The sequence below is a fragment of the Rhamphochromis longiceps genome, linkage group LG3 (genome assembly GCF_057381845.1).
Source record: "Rhamphochromis longiceps isolate RC_006_pf linkage group LG3, R_longiceps_female_GT1.1, whole genome shotgun sequence".
NCBI classification, from domain to species: Eukaryota; Metazoa; Chordata; class Actinopteri; order Cichliformes; family Cichlidae; genus Rhamphochromis; species Rhamphochromis longiceps.
The window spans coordinates 29,545,793-29,570,264 of record NC_140559.1 but is presented as its reverse complement, the minus strand read 5'-3'; the positions used below and the strand labels follow the sequence as shown (position 1 = coordinate 29,570,264).

Here is a 24,472-nt window from a genome sequence, read left to right as displayed (position 1 = left end):
GACCCGTCATCCTCGGGCTCGGGGAACAGACGGATCGTCTCCTCGCTGTTGTCATTTTTTTAATTTTAACTTTCACATCTCTGGATGAGGAAACCGCGGGGAGATGATGTGACCACGGGAAAAGCGAGAGGAAATTTAACACGGAGCAGATCTTCAGTCTATATATAGGCTATGCCCCGGACTGCACCACCACCACCACCTGCCCCCCCTGGTGCCGGTAAGTCACGGAGGGAAGAGGAGGTGGGAAGCTGGGAGAGAACCGTGGTGTCCCGGGGCGGGTTGGTGCTAGCCGTGCCTGGGTATCGTTGGTAACTGACCCGTGAAAATGACTTTTGAGGTCTCGTGAGGTCGGGTTACCGTTCAGCCATGTTGCAGGAGATCGATAGGCGAGGGAGGGAGGGAGGGAGGAGGTGTGTGTGGGGGGGCCGTTGGACTCTTGACACCTGCCCTTGTTCCCCATAACTGAAGGCAGCGCGAGGGAAAACCGTTAAAAATGTGTAAATTGGCAGTTAGGCGGCTCTAAATGGCGTGATGACTTTCTGACTCGGTGTGGCGGGGAGTCGGAGTGCCGTTCAGCCATGTTGCGGGGGGGGGGGCTGTACAGGAGGAGGAGGGAGGTAACTAGCTAACAGCGGGGCTCCGGGGGCTCTGACTCCGACCGACCGACCGACACCGAGAGGGACGTGAGGGGAAGGGGAGGGGGTGTTGTGGAGAAGCTGGTGCCCGATGATTGTCGCCTCCCTGCCGGATGCGGCGGCAGCAGCAGCCCGCGCGGTGTCGCTTAGAGACGGAGGCAGGAGGCAGAGCGAAACGGGGTCGACGGGGGTAGTGAGTGAACCGAGGCAATGAAGAGCCTGCCAGCCACATTTGATTTATTAAATAAAATTATTTAGTGCAATTTTTTAATTAACAAGGACCTAAATGTTAAAAAGATGAAGCAGTGAATTTAGCAGGATTTTTTTTATTATTATTTACTATTATTATTTAATTGCTATAGAAAATAATTTTTATACACACACACACACACACACACACACACACACACACACATATATATATACATACATACATTATTTGCACAATATTTCTTGATTATTGACTTTTTTGGTGTAGTTTTGAGTCATCATGGCGCTAAAATATTTTGATTTGGGGCTGATATTCTGACGGGTCTTTTTTACATTTTTAAAATGAAATGTGATTTATTGTTTAAAATAGTTTTTTTCAACAACAATCATGTTCATTTAAATTACGTGTGTTCTTGCAGCCTGTGTTCATGTGTTCATTCTTTTTTTTTTTGCACATTTAAATTACGTAGATATTCCTACAGACACAGGCATGTCAATTTTTAGATAATTTATTTTACTTTTTCATTGATCTTTATTTAAATTACATTCCTACAATGGGACGCTGATAGATTATTATTTATTTATTCATTACATTTGTATTTATTTATTTGTTTGTTTATCTCTTTATTGTTAGCCTTCAAATGAAAGTATTTTCCTAGGATGCAGTCAATTTTTTTCCTTTCAGGGGCAAAAAGTGACCAAGGCTAACAGGCGGTGACAGGCGGAGTAGTTATTGATGATCACTGATCACAAGTGACGATTATTGTTTTTCAACAGGAAGGTCAGGGCAGGAGGTGACGAGGCAGGGTCCGTTACCATGGTGATAACAGATGATGATTTATCCCCTTATTGGGCCTTATCCATTCAATAATTTATTATTCACAGATTCACTTTGTTCCTTTTCTTCTCCTCCTCCTCCTCCCTTTATCTTCCTCTCCCCTGTTCTCTCTCGCCCTGCATCCTTGCTGCTTCCTCTTCCTCCCCCTCTCTCGTCCCGTTCCCCTCCGTTCGTCTTCCCTCCTCTCTCTTTCAGGTCACCGAGAGCCAGCAACAGCTCGCTCTGAAGATCAAATCCACCCTCGTTTCCTCTCTCTACGATGCTCTGCTCACGTCCATATGTTGAAGAACACACTCGTCTTATTTTAGCACCACTACCTTCCTCCTCCTCCTCCTCTTCCTCCTCTCTTGCCCTCCTCTCTTCTGAGTTTTGACTCCCCTTTTCACTCTCTCTCTCTTTGTCTCTCTCTCTCTCTTTCTTATTTTTTTCACACACGGAAAAAGAAAATGAAGCGTGGGTCGAGTGTGTTGCAGCCTCACTCTGCTGCAGCCAAACGACACGCACACCCTGCAAACACACACACAAAGACACACACAGGCGATGACGCACAAGCCGCAGGTTCGAGCCCCTTCCCAGCAGCCACCTCTCTGTTCAGCCCTGATGTCAGCACCAAGATGGCGTCTGACCTCCTCATCAGGCTGTCAGGTAACACACACACACACAGTGGGCACTAGAGCTGCTGCCTAATGACTAATCAATCAATTGATTTGCAGATTATGTAATAATGAAAAGGATGGTTAGCTCCACCCCTAATGTCCAGAATTGCATCTTGTTTATGTCATTTTGTGGATGCTAATTTGTGCTCACAAACACTACAAAAGTATGTGGACAGATCTTTGTACTGTCCTGTCGTGGGAAATGGAGTTGCGTGGGTGGAGTGAAACAATAATTGCACAAGAATAATACAGTAATACAAGAATAAATGAACAACAAGCCCATTTCCCATGTGTGTCGTCCACGTTCCTGTCACTCCCTATACTGTCTTACCTAAGGAAGGCAAAGAATGGCCAAAAATAAAAGAATATATATGATAACTTGCACGGTGTTTATCCCAAAGTGAAACGCTTTATAAAGAAAAATCTAAACATAATACAAGGTTAGTAAGTAAACCGACCTCCTTCTTCCTGGCCACCTACTCCACCTGTTCTGGTGGGACACAGACGTGTTCACAAGCAAAACCAGCTCATATACTATATCAACAAATGTATTCAATCCAAATCATTGAATTCAGGTGTTCCAGTCACTTCCATGGCCACAGGTGTATAAAGACAAGCACCTAGGCATGGATACTGTTTCTACAAGCATTTGTGAAAGAATGGGTCGCTCTCAGGAGCTCAGCGGACTCCATGGTGGTAATGTGCAGCCCGTTCTCATTCCCAATGCGTAAAATACCGACAACTTGTCATGTCATGTCTCATGGGAACACAAAAGGTATGTGGATGAAATTCAATGGAATGACGCTCCCGGCGGTAACTGACGTTCCAGCTGTGTATTCCAGCCCTAACCCTAACCTTAATCCTAACTCTAGCCATAACCTTAATGGTGTTAGATAGTGTTTTCCAAAGCAATTAAAGAAAACTAAATGTACATGTGCAGATTGAGTCCAAACGGTTCTCATGTTTCCTCCTGTTTCCGAACGCATAACATAGGAACATGTTGTGGCAGAAAGCATAATATACCGACGATTTGTCACACACAGTAATATGTTATGCTTTGGGAGTGGGAACGTGCTGAGGTGCCTAGTGCACGGAGATCACCAACTTTCTGCAGAAGGTATCAGTACTGACCTCCAAACGTCACGTGCCCTTCAGATAAGCTCAAGAGCAGTGTGCAGAGACGAACCACGCTTCTCCGTCTGGCAATCCGATAGGCGAGTTTGGGTTTGGCAGTTGCCAGGAGAACGGTACATGTCTAATGAGTTGAACCCTTATTTCCAGTGAAAGGAATTCTTAATGCTTCAGCACACCAAGACATATTGGACAATTTAATGCTCCCAACTTTGTGGGAACAGTTTTGGGCATGACCCCTTCCTGTTCCAACATGACTGCATACCCGTGCACAAAGCAGGGTCCATAAAAACATGGATGAGCGGTTTGGGTTTTGGAAGAACTTGACTGGCCTGCACTGAGCCCTGCCCTCAACATGACAGAACGCCTTTGGGATGAATTAGAGCGTGGGCAGACTTCATGTTAAACCCTGTGGATTAAGAATGGGATTTGACTCAAGTTCATGTGTGTGTGAAGGAAGTCGAGCAAATACTTTTGGCAATTTAATGGATGATCTCCACGTGTCCCCTCTCAATAGACATACCTGAAACACCTCACCTTTAAGGCACCCAGGAGGCATCCTTGTCAGATGTCGATGTGGAGGAGCTCCCAAATGACTGAGCTCCTCACCCTGTCTTTAAGGGAGTGCCCAGGCTCCTCATGCAGATAGCTCACTCTGTTGGTCACTCCACACAGCCTGTGGCCATACGTGAGAGCTGAAGCCTAACTCAATCAATCTTCCCTTTCACACTGTATTCACTGGGATTGGGCAGTCCAGGGGTATAATTTCCAGGGGGGTTAGGAGGGTTATGACCCCTCCAATAATCAGACCCAGCCAATATAACCCCTTTACTTTTCTTTACTCATTTCAGTTAATACCAGCAAAATAGTTGCATGTTTAATCATCTGGGAATTTATCCAGATTTATTTATTTATTTAGACAGAGATTCCCCCCCAGTGTTCAGCACAAAGTTACGCTCATGGGGCAGTCATCCCGTTCCTGCTGGGAATCACATCCTCAAACTTGGAGGTGCTCATTCCTTCCACTTCACATCTGGGTGCAAATCACCCAGCTGGTTCAGCTCGTTCGATGAGCCCAACTGAGCAGAGAGGTGATCTGGATGCAAACCCACCTTCCACTGTGTTTGTATGGGGACAGGATAGCCTGCAACAACAACACGTGATATCCCATACTCCTGAAACACCCCCTACGGGAAGTAATGAGGCCCACGGTTGGATGCCTTCTCCACATCCATGAAACACATGTAATTATGGCTATAATACATGGGTTATTCCACAGGATGTTTCAGTAATTTTCAGTACAAAGCGGTATACTGTGCCTCCACCTAAGACTGAATGCATTTTCACTTTCTTCCAGTCAGCTCAGGTTTAACATGAAAAATAAAAAGGACGAGGCTGTCTCACCCTGAGTTTTCAAGGTCTACTAAAGCTATTGGTGCATACTCAAACACACCAATCAGAGCATACTGATGTAGAGCCACTTCAGAGATCAGAAAATGTTATTATTAAAAAGGAATTTTTGACCTAAAAGAAAATACGTATTCAGCCGCAGAACACATCTGAGCCTTATAACAGTGGTGGCACAGCCTGTAAGGTATAAATTAGCCCATCAGCATCACTAATAGGTGCAAATAATTATATTCTTTTACCACATGTGAGTACCCTGCAGACTTTTTACGATTATTTGCTACTTTAACTTTGCCTTTTTAATACAATAACAGCATGTTATGTTGCACTTATGAAATCATAGAATTAAAATAATGAAGAGGATTTTGCCTTCATTTTATTTAATACAAAAAAATAAAACAGCTGTGAGGCAAAGGAACACATTTTGGCCTTGACAGAACGGTAGCATTCAACATCCAAGGAGTGATGGCTAAAAGCCTATGCCAAGGCACCCGGGAAATGAAAATGGTGGAAAAAGAATAACGATAATGACATTAATAAAGACAAATAAAATCAGTAAAAGGCAACATAAGCAGAATAAACAGGCAGGTTTTAAGGTTCTTTCACGGCTCTCCTCAGGCAGACTGAGGAGTAAACACCAGAAGCTGCTTCACCTCAGGTTTTTGTCCTGCTCTTTGGAGCAACTGAAAGCCCAGAAGACCTCAGAGACCATCGTCATTCACAGATCTGAAGCAAGTGGGCGGCTGCAAGAACATGAAGTACAAGATTTTTTAAATCAATAAAAAAACAAGCATCCAATATCAGGTCTTCAAAACAGGGTGATATGTCACTCTCCGGTTGAATACTATTACTCTGAGTTTAACTCCCATTGCAGTAAATTCCTGCTGCAGGTTTTATCTGCTGGAAATGAAGAGACGTGAGCGTGTAGGTGTCCGCGTACTTCGGGCATGTGTTGCAGGAGCCTGTGCGCTCTCATGAAGGCTTGAGTGCGGTTATCAGGCTGCAATTTGACCTCTGCAGTAATCTGTTTACAGTTAACTTGAATCAAATCACTCTCTGTCTCCAGAGGCCACCCAGAAGGCCCAGATGCATCCTGGGAGCCGAGAGGAAGCGGAGCAGCAGGATGAGCCAGGCGTCGCTCTCTCACCGGACAGCCCCGGGGCGAGTCCCGAGCCACCGTCCCTCACGCACACGCCTGACGGCAATACCGCTACGGACACGCTAGCTTCAGATCTGCTCCGGAAGCTAGCAGGTACGAGTTCGCCAAAACTGTGATGAGAGATACAGCACTGTGTAAAAGTCTTGAGCCAGTCCTTATTTTTTCATGTTATGTAGGGAAATGGATGCAGTGATTTACTGGAACATGTGCAAACATACACAGCATACAGTATATAAGGCAATAACAGAGTTTGTACAGTTCCAAGAACTTTGGAATGACCACAGTTATTCTTTTAGGCACCTTTCTTGTCATTTCTTGAAGTAGTCTTCAGGAATAGTTCTCCAGGACATTCAAAGCTCTCCTTTGGATCTTTCTTCTTTTTGTTCTGTTTTCTTCTGGTCTGAGCTCTGAGGAGGCCAATCCATGACTGATAATGTTCCATTTTGTGTTTTTATATCCAACTATACTTTGAGTGCATTGGAAGTGTTTTGGGATTGTTGCTGACAAATGAAGCTGCTAAATTTTGATGAATTATCTCATTACATACAGTGCCACTAATTTTTAGTGCAGTTCTTATGTAGTTTGGCATGCCCCAGCTTTTCTCACTGTTTCTCAAGAATTTCTTCTTGAGAGCCACGCTAACACTCACACAATTTCTGATGGGGCTTCAGTGAACAGTAGATCAATCAACTGAAGGTCCAAGTGCATCTCTCGACTCCTGTGTCAGGCCTTTGCTGTTTCTTAAGGACATGACTTTCAGATAAGCCTGCCATTTCTTTTTTTGTCCTCCACTTTTCCCGATTTCCCAGATTTGTTTGAGGATACACTGCACACCATATCTAGACATGCCAAGGTTTTAGCTAAAAAATCTTTGGGTATGATCTTGTTAGTGCAAAAGTGCTATGTTACGCCTGTCAAACTGTGTTATTTCTTAACATTTTTTATAGATTCAGCTAAAAAATAGGAACAAATAATTGTGTGTTCTTGCAACAGGCTGCTGGTAGCAAAGTGCCTAAAGACACTGATTAAAAATGGTTATTTGCCACGTTGTCTGTTTTGTATAGCCACAACACTGGTTCATCCCTTGAGTTAGGTGCCTTTTTATGCTTGAATGATTCACGGGTCTGCATTAAGTGGCAGTGTACAAAGAAACACTTTGAAAGACCTTCCGACAGCCTGGAAAACTACTGTTCAGCACCACAAAATATAAGAAAGTCTGACTTTGAGGCAAATATAGAGAGAAAAGAGTGGTGGCTCAAGACTTTTGCACAGTACTGTAAGTCATTTCTGACTGTTGGCTTTGCGCTGGATTCCAGCCCTGCGCTCCCAGTTATAAGCCTACTGGTGTGGACGTCTTACTCACTTGTATTGGTGAACAACACAAAGTAGAGGTTCTATAGCTTGGAACCAGAACTCAGGTACCAGAGTCCAGCTGGACTGTCTGTTTTGTTTTGGGTTTTTGTTGGTTGAGGTCAAAAACATGTTACCTTCTCTAGCTTTGAATGAACTTTCACACACTGCTTCTAATCATTTATTATTATTTCTTCCCAATCACAGAGCGTCAGGAAGTGAATGGCCATGTGGTGAGACTCAAAGAAGAAGAAGAGCCAATGGAAGTCGACACAGTAGCCCAGAGTCAAATAGTAACAGAAGACGTTGCTCTGCCTGCCCCGAAAATGGTAAATCATCACATCTTCAGTGTTAAAACAGAAGATCGGGGCCTCACTGGGAACAAGGTGGCTGAGGAGTTGCACCCCAGAGCCAAAATGGCGGACCGCTGTCTCTTTGGCCTTAAAGTAGAAGGCAAGTTCTGTGCTGAAGGATGCCCGCCTGTCTCCGCAATGGCAGACAGTGCAGTCTCTGGAGCCAAACAGTTTCACTTTCAAGTGAACATGGAGGATGTCTCTGGAACTAAGATGTCGGACCACCTTCTAACTGGAGCCAAGATGGAGGACCAGCTTCTCTTTAAAGCAAAGTTTGCCGAGCGGCCTTTCTCTGGAGTCAAGGTGACCAACAAGTTTCTCTCTGGAGTCAAAACGGAGGACAAGTTTGCTTCAGGGGCCAAGATGGAGAACCAGGTTTTCTCCGGGGTGAAGATGGAGGAGCAGCTCTTCTTTGGAGCCAAGATGGAAGACCAATTTACCTCTGGAGCCAAGATGGCTGACCAGTGCCTCAGAGCAGTGCTGTGGCAGGACATGTCAGTGAACCTGGCGTCCACACTGCTGCACCAACTGTCAGGTAACCACACAAGCTTTAATATTAACCTAGATTAAATCTAAAGTTGATTGTCGTGTTTCTACTGGTCAGAGTTGCTCCTTGATGCCGAAACATCAAATCTAAGAATACATAAAGCTGTCAAAAAAACAAATAAACAGAAAAACACAATCTTTCTTGAATATTTGTGAGTTGAATTTCAGAGATTTTTTTTTTTCCTTGAAAATATTTATATGCTCAGTTTTGTGCAGGTCTTTGGAGGTTTTTTCACTAGTAACATAGTGAAAACCCCAGTGATTGCCTGTAAGCGAGCACATGGAATCAGCTGACTTCCTTTAAACAGGAAGAAGCAGCTGTGTGAGCCGACGGGCTGGTGCAGAGAGAGCAGACCGAGACTTTAGGAAACAACAGATAAGAAACCGTGCGTATCAGAGACATGCAGCCTCAGAGGTGGAGGTAGCTGCAGAGAGAAAAGTGCACATTGTCCACTGTTTGGGTTTTAGCCAAACACACAGGTTGCATCATTTTTTTCGGTTTGCACTCGAATGCGTTTCTTTTTCTGTCGCTTGTCTGCAGAGAGGGTCAGTAAGTCCAACAGTCAGCTGGTGGACAGGATGACTCCACCCATCAGAAGCAGGTAAGTGCACACTTCCATCTATCAGCGGCATATTTTGACCTCTGACCTCAGTCATGATGGTATCCTGTATCTGTGCGTGTTGCTCTCTGTGTAGTCCTGTTTTGAAGGGTAACGACGACCAGCGCCGCTCTTCCCCGGCAGTGATCAGCTCCCAAACTCCTCCACTTGGTAATGGACTTTCAATTTTTCACTTTTCATTTCCAACAGCGTTTAACAGCAAGCCCAGACATTTGTATCCACGCACTGCAGCACATGCATACCATTCAGGCTTCTAAATGCTGCAGATGACTTCTGCAGGCTCAGCTGGGAGAGGGATCAGACACAAGGCGAAACAGTCTTACTTTTAGAGCTGTGAAGAAACAGAGTTTTACGTTTGTGTGCACAGTGTAATCGATTTTTGGGGGTTAGCCTCTCCGCTATCAAGGTCTCACTATTTGTAGAGGCCCGAGAAAAGTTTGAACCTCGATTATACCCCGCTCCTGACGCAGACACAAAAACCAGGAGACACGCCAGAGCGGCTTGAAGGCTGCTGGCAGAGTTGGTGGATTGTAATGCAAATTATCCACAGATGAGTCCAGTGGAACTGCAGTCCCTTAGCGGACTTAGGGATAGAGAAATTATGATCAAGGCTTTAGTCTAGGTGAAGTTTCCAGGAGTTAGATGACCTCTGCTAAAGATCCTGAATGTAACCACAGCCCAGCTGCTTTTATATAGTGCAGCGGTGGGCAAAGTCCAGGTTTTAGATGTGTCCTTAATCCAACACAGCTGATTTAAATGGCTAAATGACCTCCTGAAGATGTTTTGAAGTTCTCCAGAGGCCTGGTAATAGCCTAATCAATTGATTCAGGTGAGATCTAAAACCTGCAGGATACCGGCCCTCGAGGTCTGGAGTTGCCTACCCATGATATAGTGCATGGATGTAAAGTCTCTTTATTTGGAGAGCTGATGTAGAAAATTGAAAGCTTGTATCTTGGTCAGGCTTAGCTACTAAAAACACAGCTTGGTTAAGTTGCACACTACAACTACCTGGTAAATTTAAGGCACTACAACAAGTTTAATGACATCATTTAAGAATTCCATGTTTTTTGACACTTTATTTTGTAGTTTTCTGTTAATTAATCACACTGACATAATAACCTGGTTTGCACACACAGGTTAAGATTTACATGAGTGTCACAGTGTCTACATGAAAATACAGGAACTCTGCGAGGATGCTCTGCAGCTGGAGGAGGTGTAGCGCCTTGATTATTAACCGTCTCCTGGAGGTGTTTTTCTTTTCTTTATTAATGAGTCACGGCGTTATGGGTTGTTGTCATTGATGTGTTTGCCTGCCAGTCTCGGGGTAATTTGCAGTGATGGAAACTGACACTGTCAGTCAGAGTGGAAGGATTAAAGGAGCTGACGGCTGAAATAGTGATCCAGCTAAATTTACAATGAACACTGGCACAGCAGGAAGGATGTCAGGTACAAGGATGCGAGCTCCCAAACCTCCAGCTGCCTTTTTAACAGCGCGCACTTCAGCATTTACAGATAAGCCCGGTGATGTTATGAATTTTTAATGCATTAGTCTGACTCTAAATCCCTCCCTAGTCGGAGAGTATGAGGCATGACTCTAAAAACAAAGCTTCCAAATATAAAGCGTCACTTTTAAGTGATGGTCACTGTTGTTTCTATTAAAGATTAATGAAACAAGAGGAAACATTTGCATGCGTTTGATACGCACTTATTCAGTGTTTCCGACAGACTAAGTGAATATTATTGGTTGGTTATAGCGTTTGGTTACATATCAGGATAAAAAGTGTTCATGCTTTTATTTGTGCATCAGTATTATTAGTAACAGATTTTTATTTTCATTTTAATTGAAATCTTGAGTCCAGATGTAAAACACTGTTTTGTGCAAAAACCTGTTTACCTGAATTTCTACTTCAGAGGTTGAGAATGATAAAGTTTATCTAATAGTCTGTAACAACTTCAAACTTCTAATGACTGAGACGTGGAGCTGTGGCACTAGTCTTAAATATGAAGGTAGCTCCATCGATTGCAGTAAGCTATAAACCACTGAGAAAGTCTTTTGTAGACCACCTGTTCATGGTTTCTCTGTTAGACAGACTGGATTTTAAGTATCATCATAGCTAATTCTGTCACATGCTGCTTTGTGGACCTGTTTTGAAGCCTTGAGTTTGGCGTTTTGGGGTCACCAAGAGCTCGATTCAGATTCCCTGCTCGTTAGTGCTAAAATCCAGACAAAAAAACCTAGAGTTTCATAAAAAATGTAACCATGGGTTACAAGTAACCACAGAGCCGGCCGTATTCTTTGTCAGATAAGTCCATTTAGAAATCAGAATCCAGTTCAGTTATTAAGGTTAGTGGGGGTGAAGCAGAGACTGTTTAAGAGATAGACGTAGCTCTGTGGTTGGAAAAATAAACCTGCATTGTGCCTGAAGGCCAGCAGTGGTTTCAAAACTGGTTCTCCGATCTGACCTGTGTCAAAGCTTTTCTCTTATTTTGGGTTGTGTTTAATAGAAGAATAGCAGAGGTTTTTTGGTAAATCCTGTAACACCAAAATGCAAGATTATAAAACCATTAAATGGACCGATTCTTATATAGCGCTTAAAGTGTGTGCTCATTGGCTAACAATGTATAAAAACCACAAGTCATTGCAAACAGCTAGCTGCTTGCATCAGGTCAGGTATTTAACTTTAAGCCTTAATAAGAAGCAAATTTTGATGCAATAAACGTGTTTGTTTCTAACACAAATCTATGAGAAGTGGCCATTTGAGGAACTGCAACCTCTGAGGGTTTTTTTGTTTTTAAATGTTTTTTCATGACCGTCATAACAAAAGTTTAAAACTTCAACTTTTTAAGGTGCTCGACCAAAAATGAAGTCTGAGCTCGTGACTTTATTTGGATCTGATTATCACCCTCTGTGTTCTGCCTGGCTGGCTCTTAGCCACCACAAACACTTTTGATCTCCTCCACTGACAGCTCTCAGCAAACACTCTCACTGAATGTGTGTGTTCAGTTTGCCTGCATTGTCTCTGTATCATTATTATTATTATTGCTATTATTATTACTTTTTAATGACTGCATGCTGCCTTTGTCTGCGTTATGGATGCATGCTGCTACTGGAGTGCCCTTTGGGTCTATAATAATAAAGATGGTGGTGAAGTGCGCTGACAGAGGCTACAGTCACACAGAGGTTTAGCAATAATAGCTTCCAGAGGGGCTCATCATTAAGAAGTTCTGCTGTGTGTAAAAAGCAAAAATCACGCAGAATAATAAACGAATGCTCTTCTTCTTCCTCACAGAAACCCAAACCAGCCTCAGCAGACACCAAACCACAGGTTGCTCTTACTTTTTCAGGTAAAACACACACACACACACACATGTTTTCACATCTTAGTGAGGACATTGAATTGACATAATGCTTTACCTAGCCCCTTACTCTAACCATACCCTTATTGTAACCTCACTCTAAAACCACATTTTTGAGCCTCAAAAATGCCTTCAAATTTGTGAGGACGGGCGCTTGGTCCCCACAGGTACAGTGGCATGTTTTGGTCTTCACAAAGATGCTTAAACAAGTACACACACACACACACACGTACACCTTTACTCCTATATCTGTGAGGACCCCCTTTAAGATAACTATATAGAGTCAGCGAGGAAGTGCACTATCTCTAATCTTTGAGTTTCAGCCTGTTTTGGGACTCACTCTTGTTTATAGCTCTGTGAACGGTGATCCTAAATGTTGCAGCATTTTATCCAGCAGTAAAGCTTTCGAGCTGTTGTTTTCTGGCCTTCTGGAGAGACTGAAGTCCCCGCTTATCTTCCTGCATAGCTGCAGCTCTGCCGGATTCTCCATCTCAGTGTATTCTGCCAGCGAAGGCGTCTTTGAACATTAACTTTCTGGAGATGTTTAACAAACCGGTGGGAGATTTTTTTTTTTCATTAGCAGGAAGAAATTAGTACAAAGATTTCAAAGCTCTGGATTTTTAAAAAAGTTTTTATCCATGCTCGGCTCGATTTTGGAGACACAACCTTGGCATCCTGGAGGCAATTTTCATGGAGAAAATTATGGTGGATTAAAATGGAGTGTGTCTGTGATCTGCAGGAACTCAAGTGTATAAAACGACACAAATACTTCTTAGTGAGTGTACGTGTTGGTGGTGTGCAATAAGGCTTTGATCAGAAAGTGAGGCAAGAATGAAGTACGCTCTGGATACTGTAAGCAGGCTAACACATATACTATGTATAGTGTGGTAAACTAATTGAGTCCTTTTGTATTATTCTAGGGCCTTTACTTCACAATATAAGGCATCTGTTTTTGAAGTGTTGTGATTTGGCACTTTAAAAATAAAATTGCAATTTGAAGAAATCCAAATTCAAATAAAAAATTGCCCATAAAAGTGTTTTTGGTGAGAGTGGGCTGACTTCATCTACAACATAACCCTTACACTCACACTAACAACTCAAAAAGAAGCTTTTAATATAAAAAATGGCTTCATTATAAACTAACAAAGCCGTTACTGAGAGTGTGAAAGGCATTGAATGCTATTGTACTCGGCGTCCCGCTCCTTCTTCTTCTGTTGTGATTTTTATCTGTGTTTCGGGCTCCACTCTTACATCAGGATGTGTGACTCGATCAGGATTAGCGTGCTGCCACTTTTGGGAGCGATTTATTGCATCGTTTTACAAAACTACAGTGCATCTGACAGAGTTAAACCCGAGCCTATTTTTGAGCGCCAGCTCTCAGCCATGCTTCATGGCGGTGGACTCAATCAGCACTTTGACATCCTCGATGGGGTTTTTATGGTCATTTTTTCACAGTTGCAGTTTACGTTTAATGAGAAATGTAGTTTTTCTCTCAGCTTTCCACATTAAAGACACTGTGAGGTGTCAGCCTGGAGAGTTTTGTCCTCCCGTTACTCTTTTCGTGACGGGACTTGTGGTTTTGAGCGCCTCTCTCATAGAGAACCATCATAAAACTTCCAAAACCAGGAGCACCTGTCTCCCAGAACTAATGCCACACATGAAACACTGAAACACTGATGAAGAGGTGAGTTTTAAGAGGACATGGAAAAACGAACAAGGTCAAGCGGAAGTTGTCGCTGCTTGTAGTGAAAGCGTTTTTTGTGGCTCCATTCTGTGAGTTTGTTTAAGGAATTGAAGAACCATGAAACTGTTAGTACTGTTCACCTGATGTTTGTCTACCTGTGCCCTCTAATCAAGCTAATCACTCATTGTTACATAAACGAGGTTCACTATGATCTGATTATCTCCAGCTGTCATGTATTTCACCTTCTCTTCATGCTAAAAGTGAGAAATGAAATCATTTCCTGGTGTTATGTCTCATTCTTAAACCCTCTCAGATCTGAAGCGTGTATATAAATCCAAACCAGCTTTATCCATAAAACACTTTAAACAACAGCTGAACAAAGTGCTTGAGATTAAAGATAGAATAAAAATACAAAAATATAATAAAATACAAAAATAAATAAACTAATAATAATACATATATATTTGAAAACAAAAGTGCATTTCAAGCATAATTACAACAAAATAATAACAAGTTAAAACCAACTGTAAAAACCAGCCAAGCGCACGCTAGAAAAACCTGCACCTGATTGGTTGCTGTCCTCTCCCACAGTGAGTCCCGCTGTGACCGCTTGGAGATTCATAGACAAATATCTGTTACCGTCATTTATGTGTTACAAGCTTTTGTCGTGTCCTTGCCTTCCAGGTGTCACGTGTGCGGTTTTGAGACCGAAGGACAGGCCCTTTTCCAGAGTCACATGACCGAACACCGCCAATGGGAGCACAGATCCTTCTCGCTGCACTGCTGCGTGTGCGACCACTCGACCAATCAGGAGGCAGAGATGAGGGCTCACGTCTGCACGCACATTCAGGGCGAAGTGAGGTAGGTGTAAGGATCCCTAACGACCCCCCTCCCCCCCGGATACGTGACCACACATCCACGTGTCAGCACATGATTACATCGTTAAATTTAAATTTACTTAGATTTTTGAGTTGTTTTTAAGCGAAACAACCCCAAACCTTATATGACAAATGACGATGATGATATTTTATCTTTTGGACAATATTTTTACAAAAATCTATCATATCAATAGTAAAAATAATCATGTCTGCAGTGCTCCTTTGAGGCGTTAATACGACCTTACAAAAGGTTTTCTGTGTATGACTTATTAAATAAGTGGAAACATCTAATAAAACGTACTTTAAACATAAAAAACCTTTGAGGTGAAAGTCGAGGCTGAACAGAATCAGTTTCTAAATCTTTGCTCAGTTACTGATATGAAGAAGTAAACTGAACTAAACAGAAAGATAGAGGTAGAGCTTTTATTGGTACATTTAAATTCTTCATTGAATGGATTTAAAACTAATTTGTTGATGTTACATGTTGATGTTAGATGCAGGTGAGCGTGCTTTCTGTCAGCATCCTCGTGCAATGTGTGGGTCATTAACTCCTCCCTCTACCTTTCCTGACTCCCAGATGCCCTGTTACCCTTCCTGCCACAGCCTCCACCTCCAGCAGCGGTGCTCGTTCAGTTGCCACGGCAACCCAGCCGGAGACAAGCACCTCAGAGCATCGCTGCCGCATCTGCCAGAGGTCGTTTCCAGGGCAACAGGAGCTGCTGGTTCACTTCCAGGGTCATCGCCAGGGCAACCAGTACCGCTGCGACCGGTGTGGCCACCTGACCCGGACAGCCAACAAGCTGGTGGAACACGTGCGCGTGCACACGGGGGAGCGACCGTTCACCTGTGACCTCTGCCCCTACAGCGCCAAGCGGCGGGACAGTCTGCGCCTGCACTGCAAGGTCAAACACGCTGCGCACTTCTTCAACGGGGGCGCGACGGACGCACCCGCCGACGTGCATACGCACCGGTCATACGTGCATGCAGACAATCAGCGCTCGAACAAGCACGTCCAGCGGCTGCACACACCGCCAAGCGCTCACACTGCTGCATCCTCCTCCTCTGTTCCTCCTCTTCTTCTTCATCCATCGCTGTCCGACCGCGCTGGATGGAGGGATTTGTCTCCTCTCCTCCCGATCACGACCCTCATCTCTCTGAAACAGCGCTCTCCTTCATCTTCCTCCTCCTCCTCTTCATCTTTCTCTACCAAACACTCTTTTCTTGGTTACCTCGGCCTGACAACTTCTTTGTAAAGCCTCCCTGCTTTTGGTCCTCCTCTCTTCGTCTCCTTCTCTTCTAATTTCTCCTCTTCCTCTTCTTCCTTTTCTCTTCTATCCATCCTCTGGACTCTTAAAGCGATGGATGTAAAGCTCTGTAATGTATCCAAGGTACTGTCACTCAGCACTATGTATGAGAATGTCAAACAGCACTGAAAACACACCGATAAGGAACGTTTTTGAATTTATTCAACTTTTGCATCATGCTCGTGATTTTTGCTGCATTCCTGCCTGCTTTAGCCCGTCATATAATCACTGAACTCTTAGCTATTTAACCGTGTGACATATTTATTGCCTGTCTCTCTTGTCCTCCAGAAACCTTGAACTTAAAAAGTCGAATTTTATTATAAATTGTTCTAATCAGAAACACGAGATGCTGTGAAGTAAGGGTCATTTATTGAGATGATGAGATAATGTTGAGGGTGAGATAGTTTGTTTTTCTTTTAAAACACAACGTGTTTTTTAGACATTTTCTTTAAAAATGCAGCGGACTTCAAAAAAACATGATTAAAGGAAGAAAATAAGAGTTGACAGCATTTCTAGCAGCTCTTTAAGGCAATATCTATATGAAGGTTTACTTAACTGTTTACTTTGAGTTCAGCATGCTAACTGTTCCACAGTACAATGCTAATATAGCAGGTATGATGCTAATCGTATTCTATGTTCTTATTTTGTTATGTGAACATGCTAACTTTTGCTAATTATCGGCAGTGAGAACAAGCTACTGCTACTACTGAGAATGTCCTTAGTTCGGTATGCTTATATGTTAATTTTTGCTAATTAACCGCTGAGGCTAATGGAAATGTCTTTAGTTTTATTGTTGTATTATTTGCTTATTGCTGCTGAGACTTCGAACTTTTTTACTTGGTATAAATGTCTTTAGTCTAGCTTTTTAGCATGGTAATGATGGCGATTTAATACTAAAAAAATGCAGTTCAGCTAAGAGTTATATATATATATATATGTCTTTAATTTAGATTGTTACTGCGCTAATATTTGCAATTTATCACAACAAACAATGCTGCTTAAATTGATGAGAAGGGTGTTAGTTTAACATGCTGTTTAGCACTAAACACAATATACAAGTGAGGCTGATGGGAATGCCTTGTGCTGATTTTTAGCATTGATAATGTTGGCCATATCTTGCTGTGGCATGTGAACATGCTAACCTTTGCTAATTTGCACTAAAAGAAATCACCACTTAGGCTGATGGGATATTATCAGTTTATCATGCTAATTTGCACGAATGATGCATTCCAGTTGAAGTTGGAATTTCCAAGTTCCCAGTTGGAATTGGACCCCCCTCTCAAGTTGGATTTCCAATAGAAAGTGAGACCAGCCCCACCAACCCGACTTCTCAATCCCAAATGGTGGCTCCGAATCGCTTCGTAAAACTTTCATTCGTGCTACCAGTGTTGTGTATCTGTGCCTGACTCTAGCCTCAAATGTGTTGCAGGGGCGTTTTAAGTGCAAAAACACAAGCGTTGCACTGTGTTAATAGTGATGCACGAATGGCTCTACTTTGCTTAGAAGCAAAACTAATCCTGGTATCCCTTGCTTTTCTGACTTTAGTACTGGAATACATTCAAATGAGGAGTGACATCACTCCCAGCATTGACAACCGACTTCTGAGTTAAATGGATTCACCATAAAAATAAGCTATTGATGTTACTGGGATTGAGAATGTCTTTAGTTTTGTGTGTTACGTGCTAACCTTTCAGTTTTGTATAGGCTCAAAGGGATGTCTGTAGCATGTTAGTATCTTAAACTTTCGAAGTTAGTACTATTCACACGCAATATTCCTGAGGGGGTTTGAAACTGCATTACTTTAGGGTGCTAACATGATCATTTCCACTGAAGTTATGAGAATATAATTATGGTGCATTCCAGATTAAGTCGAACTTTCAGAATTCCCTGTTGGAATCGTTGTCTCAAACACCCCCTGAACCTGGAGTTCCAACTGATAAAGTGGGAGAAACCCCTATATAAAAATCGAAAATGGTGGCAGTGAATGGAAAAAGTAGTGAAACTGTAATACTTTCTATCTGTGCCACTACTGACTTGCTAAATAAGCCATATACAGAGCAGTGAGAACGCTCTGTCCGTGAACGTGCTGCAGCTACATTTTTAAGCACAAAAACCAAACATTATGCTGTGTTCCTAGTGATGACATGAATGACTGCTTTGCTAAGAAACAAAACAAATCCTGTTTGTCGTGCTTTTCTGACTTTAGTACTGAAATAGACTAACTCTGGAATAACTTCACTCCAGAGTTCTGAATTAACTGGAATGGGACATTACCGTAGGGTATTAGCATGCTAACACTGGCTAATGAAAGCAAAAAAAAACACACAGCAAGGCTATCAGTCCTCAGCTTATTGCGTAAACATGCTAACATTTGCCATTTAGCATTAAACAGAGCATCTAGCTGAGCTGATGAAAATGTTACTAGCTTTATTATTTTATCCTGAATTTGGTTAAAGTCATCAGGATGTTTGTGTCAAGTCTTTAATGCTCCATGTAAATCCATCCAGCCAACAAATGTGGAGATATTTCCAACAGACCAATTCAGAGAACCACTCAAGGTTTAAATCATTGGTGTTTTACTGAGTTCATCTACAACTGTGAGTGAAAGCATTTTAAACCAGATGCTGCAGCCGAAGTATACTTTTTATAATCTGTTGCTTATTGTCTTAGCCATTCTAATCGTAAAGTCTATATTTTCTGAGAGACCATCTTCACTTGTTGTGTCTGACTTTGGTATTGTATTACTGCAGAAAGCTCACATTTGATGAGAACACTTTATTTTATTTGACTGGTTGCATGAATTATTTAAAGTTACCATCCTTCAGTCTGCTGCTTCCACTTCAATATTGGAGGATTTTTGGGGTTATTCGTGGTTTCTGGAGGACAGTGATGATACTTCTAATATTTGTGTTGTATATTGATAATGTATTTGTGTTTACATGACTACATGGGGCTCCTGGGAGTCTGAAATGTCTTAATTTAAGGTTGCACTATATGTAGACAGAAGAAAAGTCAGTTTAGAACACTTTAGCCTTTTGCAAAAACACTTTAAGTGTTGGTTTGTTTTGTAATGTCGCCGAAGGAAAAGTCGAAACCCACAGCCAAATAATTACTCTGCAGATTCAGTCCCGGGGATCCAGTTTTTGTTAAATTATCCAGTACTAACAGCTGATCCACGACTGGTATGGGGCAGGGACAGCTGCTCAATAAAGTGTCGAAAATATGTTTTTTCAGTGAGTATTATTTATTAAGGTTTAAAGCCGAAGAGCATCTTTCTTTCCTGAGGCAGGGAACGGCTTTAGTTTGAAGACAGTAAAAACCCAAAGTTGTATTACCAAACGCACAACACAACCTAAGCTAGCTTAAAAATTCTTTTAAAAGGAAGAATAATGCCCACTATGATTATTTGGTGATTGTCCCTTCTATCTGTTCCTACTTTGATAATAGCATAGCCACAGCGGCCTCACAGTGGGTGAAATGTCTTGCAGATTACAGGATTCAATCAAAATCTTATCCGTGATTTTTATTAGTTATGACAACAAAAGCTTATTTTATTCATAAAACATAACATTTTGCTTAAAAATTAAGACTTTCCTGTAGATTGTCTGGGCACACAATGACTTCTTTATGCTCAGAGCCAAATTTCATTGCACATGATGTTTTTGTTATATTTTCCACTGTTTTAATTATTTTTATGACCTGGTGGAAGCACTCACCGTGCCATTTATCTTTAGGAAACAATTAAATTCACAAAAGTGATTGTCCTGGTCACAACAAGACAAAGTTTGAAAAGAGTAATATACACTTGCCAGACACTTTACTAGGACTATTTTACAAACCGCCGATCTGCTGGGATTTTCCTTCACGCCCATCTCTAAACTACGGTTTACAGATGGAAAAGAGAAAATATCCAGTGAGCCTCAGTTTTCTGCATGAAAATGTCTTGTTGATGTCAGACATCAGGGGTGAAGGGTCAGACTGCTTTGAGCTGATTTGAAGGCAACAGTAAGTCAAAGAATCACTCATTACAACTAAGGTATGCAGAAGAACAGTGGCTACTGTAATCACACTACATTTTTCAGTAATGTGGTGTATTACTGCACAAAATTCAATAATATGTTTGCAGTGATGTTGTTACTTGCGTTAAGGTTTTTCAATTATCTGCAGGTTGGGTGGACGGAAAGAAAAAACAACTGCAAACTTGAGCTACATTGAGGTGATTTCAGTTCATGTGTGGGAGGAGGAAAATAGTGGGCCGGTCTGCAGCAGAGACATCGACATTACCTTTATTTTTATTGCACGAAAGAACGAGAGCACAATGGTGAAGTGCAAACTGCACCCAGGACACAAACAATCACATTATGCTGCTAACACAACTTTGGCTCTTTGCAAACATCAGCACAGACAGCATGCTAACACAAAGTCAGCAAGCAACCCAGAGTGATGACAAACCTTAGTGCATGCAGACTTCAGTCCAGCAGCCAGAGCCTGAACTTCAACAGAGTCAGTAATGAGCAGTCTGGACTATAATAATAATAATAATAACAATGATGGATTGGATTTATATAGCGCTTTTCAAGGCACCCAAAGCGCTTTACAATACCACTATTCATTCACTCTCACATTCACACACTGGTGGAGACAGCTACAGTTGTAGCCACAGCTGCCCTGGGGCAGACTGACAGAAGCGAGGCTGACATATCGCGCCATCGGCCCCTCTGGCCAACACCAGTAGGCGGTAGGGTAAAGTGTCTTGCCCAAGGACACAACGACCAGGACAGAGAGCCCAGGGATCGAACCGGCGACCTTCCGGTTACAGATACGCTTCCCAACCCCCTGAGCCACGGTCGCCCCTATAGTCTCCATTTGTGTCTGTTCATGTTTTTATAGTAGAATCACGGTGGAAGTCGCTTTGGGCACAACATGTCAAACATGAAGCAGACGGGATACAGCAGCAGAAGACCACACCAGGTGCCTGCAAGATAAGAGCAGGAAAGTGAGGCTACAATTCAAATTGAACAATACAAAACTGCAAAAGTGTTGCCTGGTCTGAGTCTCTTTAGCATTCGGCCATAATTTGATTTAAACGCCATAAAATCATGGATCCATCCTGTCTGGTATCGACGGTTAAGACTGGTGATGTAATATAATCAACAATCTTCTGGATACACTGTGTGCTCCTTAGCACAAACTGAGCATCATTCAAACACCACAGCCTACCTGAGTATTGTTGCTGACTGTGTCCATCCCTTTATGGCCATAGTGTACTCATCTTCTGATGGCTGCTGCCAGCAGGGTAACACACCATGTGGCAAATCATTTAAAAGCGATTTCTCGAACATGACAATGAGTCACTGCACTCACTGACCTCCACAGTGATGCAGTGTATCAGGAGGAAATAAAGGAAGCAGTGAAACATCTATCCTCGGTATCTAGAGCATGTGACCAGCGCTCATTACAGATGCCATGCATACATGTTGGGCTCTCTTCCCTCAGAAACCTTTAGTGAGTGAATGAAGGCCAACAGGTGTCCTTTATAATTGAGCTCTGATCCGGCAGCTTGTTGAGGGGAGGTCAGGTCTAAGATCACGTTCACCAGCGCTTCTCAGTGAGGAACATTCACCTACGCTAGTGTTACATAATGTGTTTGTAGAGCACTGCAGCACGTCAACAAGGCAGGAACCTCATCAGGGGACGCTTGGACCCAGAAACGGGGTCGAGACCTCATCACTCAGGTTGGGTCTGCTTCAACAGCTGAATTTCACACAAAGCAGTGTAAAATACAACGACACCCTGAGCTCATCTTTGCCTCTTTTTTTCCCTTTTTCTCTGCCGCATCCTGTCACTGTTTGCTGCCATGATCAATGAAGCTTAATTTCATCTGACTCGCCTTTGCCCTCGTGTCTTCCTCCCTCACGTGAGAGGAAGATCGTGTTACAGAGGAAGCTGAACCTGTTAACTGGGGCAGGGATTCAGCGTGGCGCCTGGATCAAATTAAAAATAAATAAATAAAATTTCATGGAGCTGAAATATAAACTCTGTCAGATTGGCTGTGCAGAGAGGGAGGGGCAGAGTTTTTACACAGAAACCAGGGATGAAGGTCACACACCACACTCACCAGGCGAGTGGGAGGATAAGTGTCAATCGCCACAGGTCCTGTCCCCTCCTCGCCAGTTGCCACGGTTACCTGGCATGTTGTAAGTCCCCGTGGCGGCGAGCGGGCGGCCCTTCTATTGGCCGGGAGCCGCTCTGGCCTCGGCGAATCGCGGAGAAGCGTGAAGGCCGCACTCACACAGAGGTCATTATTAGATTTGAGTAAATGGCATTAGAGGCGAGGAAGAAGAGGAGGAGGAGAAGCGTGTCAGTTAGAGGTGCAGTCAGGCTGCCAAGGACGCCTCACGCGTTCACAGAGGCAGAAAATGTTCACACGTGGACGAATACGAGCACTGAATAATCATTTAAAGGCACTTAGTGCCAATGAATGTGTTTAAAATGACTTGAGATCTTTTAAATTGACTAAATCTGTCAGCAGAATGTGAAGAAATAACTCCAAGGTGTCTGTGGTTGGTGCTGTAGAGATATCAGCTAAAGCTGAGCCGAAGCCAGGCTGTACCTTTCATGTATCACAACATCAGGGGTCAAAGGTGAAGTGAAAGCAAAGAAGGTGGACACAGATTCTGGCCTGGATAAGTTGTCTGCTTGAACATGCAAACAGATGCTTATTTTTCCTTCACTTCACCATTGTTGTGTTGATATTTAAAATTAAAATTTAATTAAAGGTAAACAATTTACTTTATTTCACTTCTATAACTTCATAAATGCAACAAAAACATGTTACTAGTGCAAAAAAAATGCTAACTTAACGTACTAAATATCATAAATAGCCGGCTTCACAGTTACAGGATATGTCGCCGTCATTAGAGGCCCAGATATTCTTACAGATGTTTGTTTGCTTTGTTTTTTCAGTTGCTGACATTTTATATTCATTTAAGAGTAAACATGACCCTTGTGCTGCTGGAAAAAGTAAATTTCCTGATTTGGGGTTTTGATAAAGTCTGTGTCTAATATAAATGAGTTTTAAAGTTTAAAAAAGCAGCACAGCAGTGAAATGCTGCACCCTGCTGGTGAAATATATAGTTAAATTGTGCAAATACAAAAAGTAACTTTACATTTATTCTAAGGTTATTATAGTTGCCTATAACTAAATTAATGTCTGACTTAAATATGCCGAGAAAACACATGAAAATAACATCAAGCCATTCAGGACATGTCACAGATAAAGACTCTGCTTTCTGACATGCCAGAACATTAGTCACATAATGCTTTAGAAGTGATAAAAAACATGAATCACCTGCACAGTTTTATTAATTTATGGAGACCGAAACTGTTGTTCGTGTCAGGCTGTAAACATGTTTATTTCTGCTCTAAAGTTACACATCCTAACATGGGAGTCAGTGGGGAGTGACTCGCTGTTGCAGGCAGCCTCAAGTGGCTGTTAGGTGAACTGAACTGCTGTTTTTGGTAGTAAAGTCTTGGCTCTGGTCCCATCTTTTGTTTCAAACCAGCTAGTTTTCTGCTTGATCATTTCCTTTTTCTTTGCACGAAAGTTTTATGGTACAAAGTTTGAACATTTCACTGGAAACAAAAAGGCTTGAAAGTGGGTTGATGGACCATTTTTCAAAAATGTATATTTTCAGAAGTACTTTTGCCTCACAGCAAGAAGGTTGTGAGTTCCATTTGACCACGTGGCCTTTCCGCGTGGAGTTCGCATGTTCTCCCCGTGTTTGCGTGGGTTCTCTCCAAGTACTCCGGCTTCTTCCCACGGTCCAAAGACATGCAGTTAGTGGGTTTAGTTTAAATGGTGTGAATGGTTGTCTGTATTTCTGTGTTACACTTGTCCAGTTTGTATCCTGCCTCTCACCCTGTGGTTGCTGGGATAGACTCCTAACGGTAAATATGCAAGGCTTTAATGTACTAACTGGGATTCCTGCTAAGCCTGAGAGGTTGGAGATATGGTGTCCCCCGCTGGCTGGTGGAGTTGAGCACCTACAGCATGCACTGTGGCTAGCATTAACTAGAATGCTTATTGTTAACATGGCTTTTAAATTAATGCATGCCTAGATAAGAGGCATCCTTGGGCTGGAATGGCGATCTGCAGGCACAGTCATGAACACTGTGTTCAGTCAACATGCAGCCTCTCTCCGAGCGCTCTACTGGAGTGAAATCGATACCACAGCGAGTCACAGGAAGAGATGAAGAACCGCTGACGGTTGAAAAAGTGAAAGGGGGACTCAAAAGGACTGAGAGAAAGAAAAGAAAGAGTCAGGTGACCGAGGCGCTTCCT

The 24,472-nt window shown here is 42.6% G+C and overlaps 1 protein-coding gene across 2 annotated transcripts; it reads left to right on the top strand.

The window, feature by feature from the left end:
* LOC146673898 (uncharacterized) lies at positions 1–19,312 on the top strand. Of its 2 annotated transcripts, XM_085392828.1 has the most exons (10): positions 1–217; positions 1,879–2,328; positions 5,944–6,129; positions 7,594–8,274; positions 8,594–8,671; positions 8,827–8,887; positions 8,982–9,055; positions 12,196–12,250; positions 14,631–14,807; positions 15,402–19,312. In XM_085392828.1, the coding sequence occupies exons 2-10, from the start codon at positions 2,130–2,132 to the stop codon at positions 16,075–16,077; spliced, it is 2,187 nt and encodes a 728-aa protein (XP_085248954.1). In that variant the 5' UTR covers positions 1–217; positions 1,879–2,129; the 3' UTR covers positions 16,078–19,312. The 2 variants fall into 2 exon arrangements, with proteins under 2 accessions (XP_085248954.1, XP_085248945.1); XM_085392819.1 differs by lacking the exon at positions 8,594–8,671.
* Positions 19,313–24,472: the final 5,160 nt, after the last annotated feature.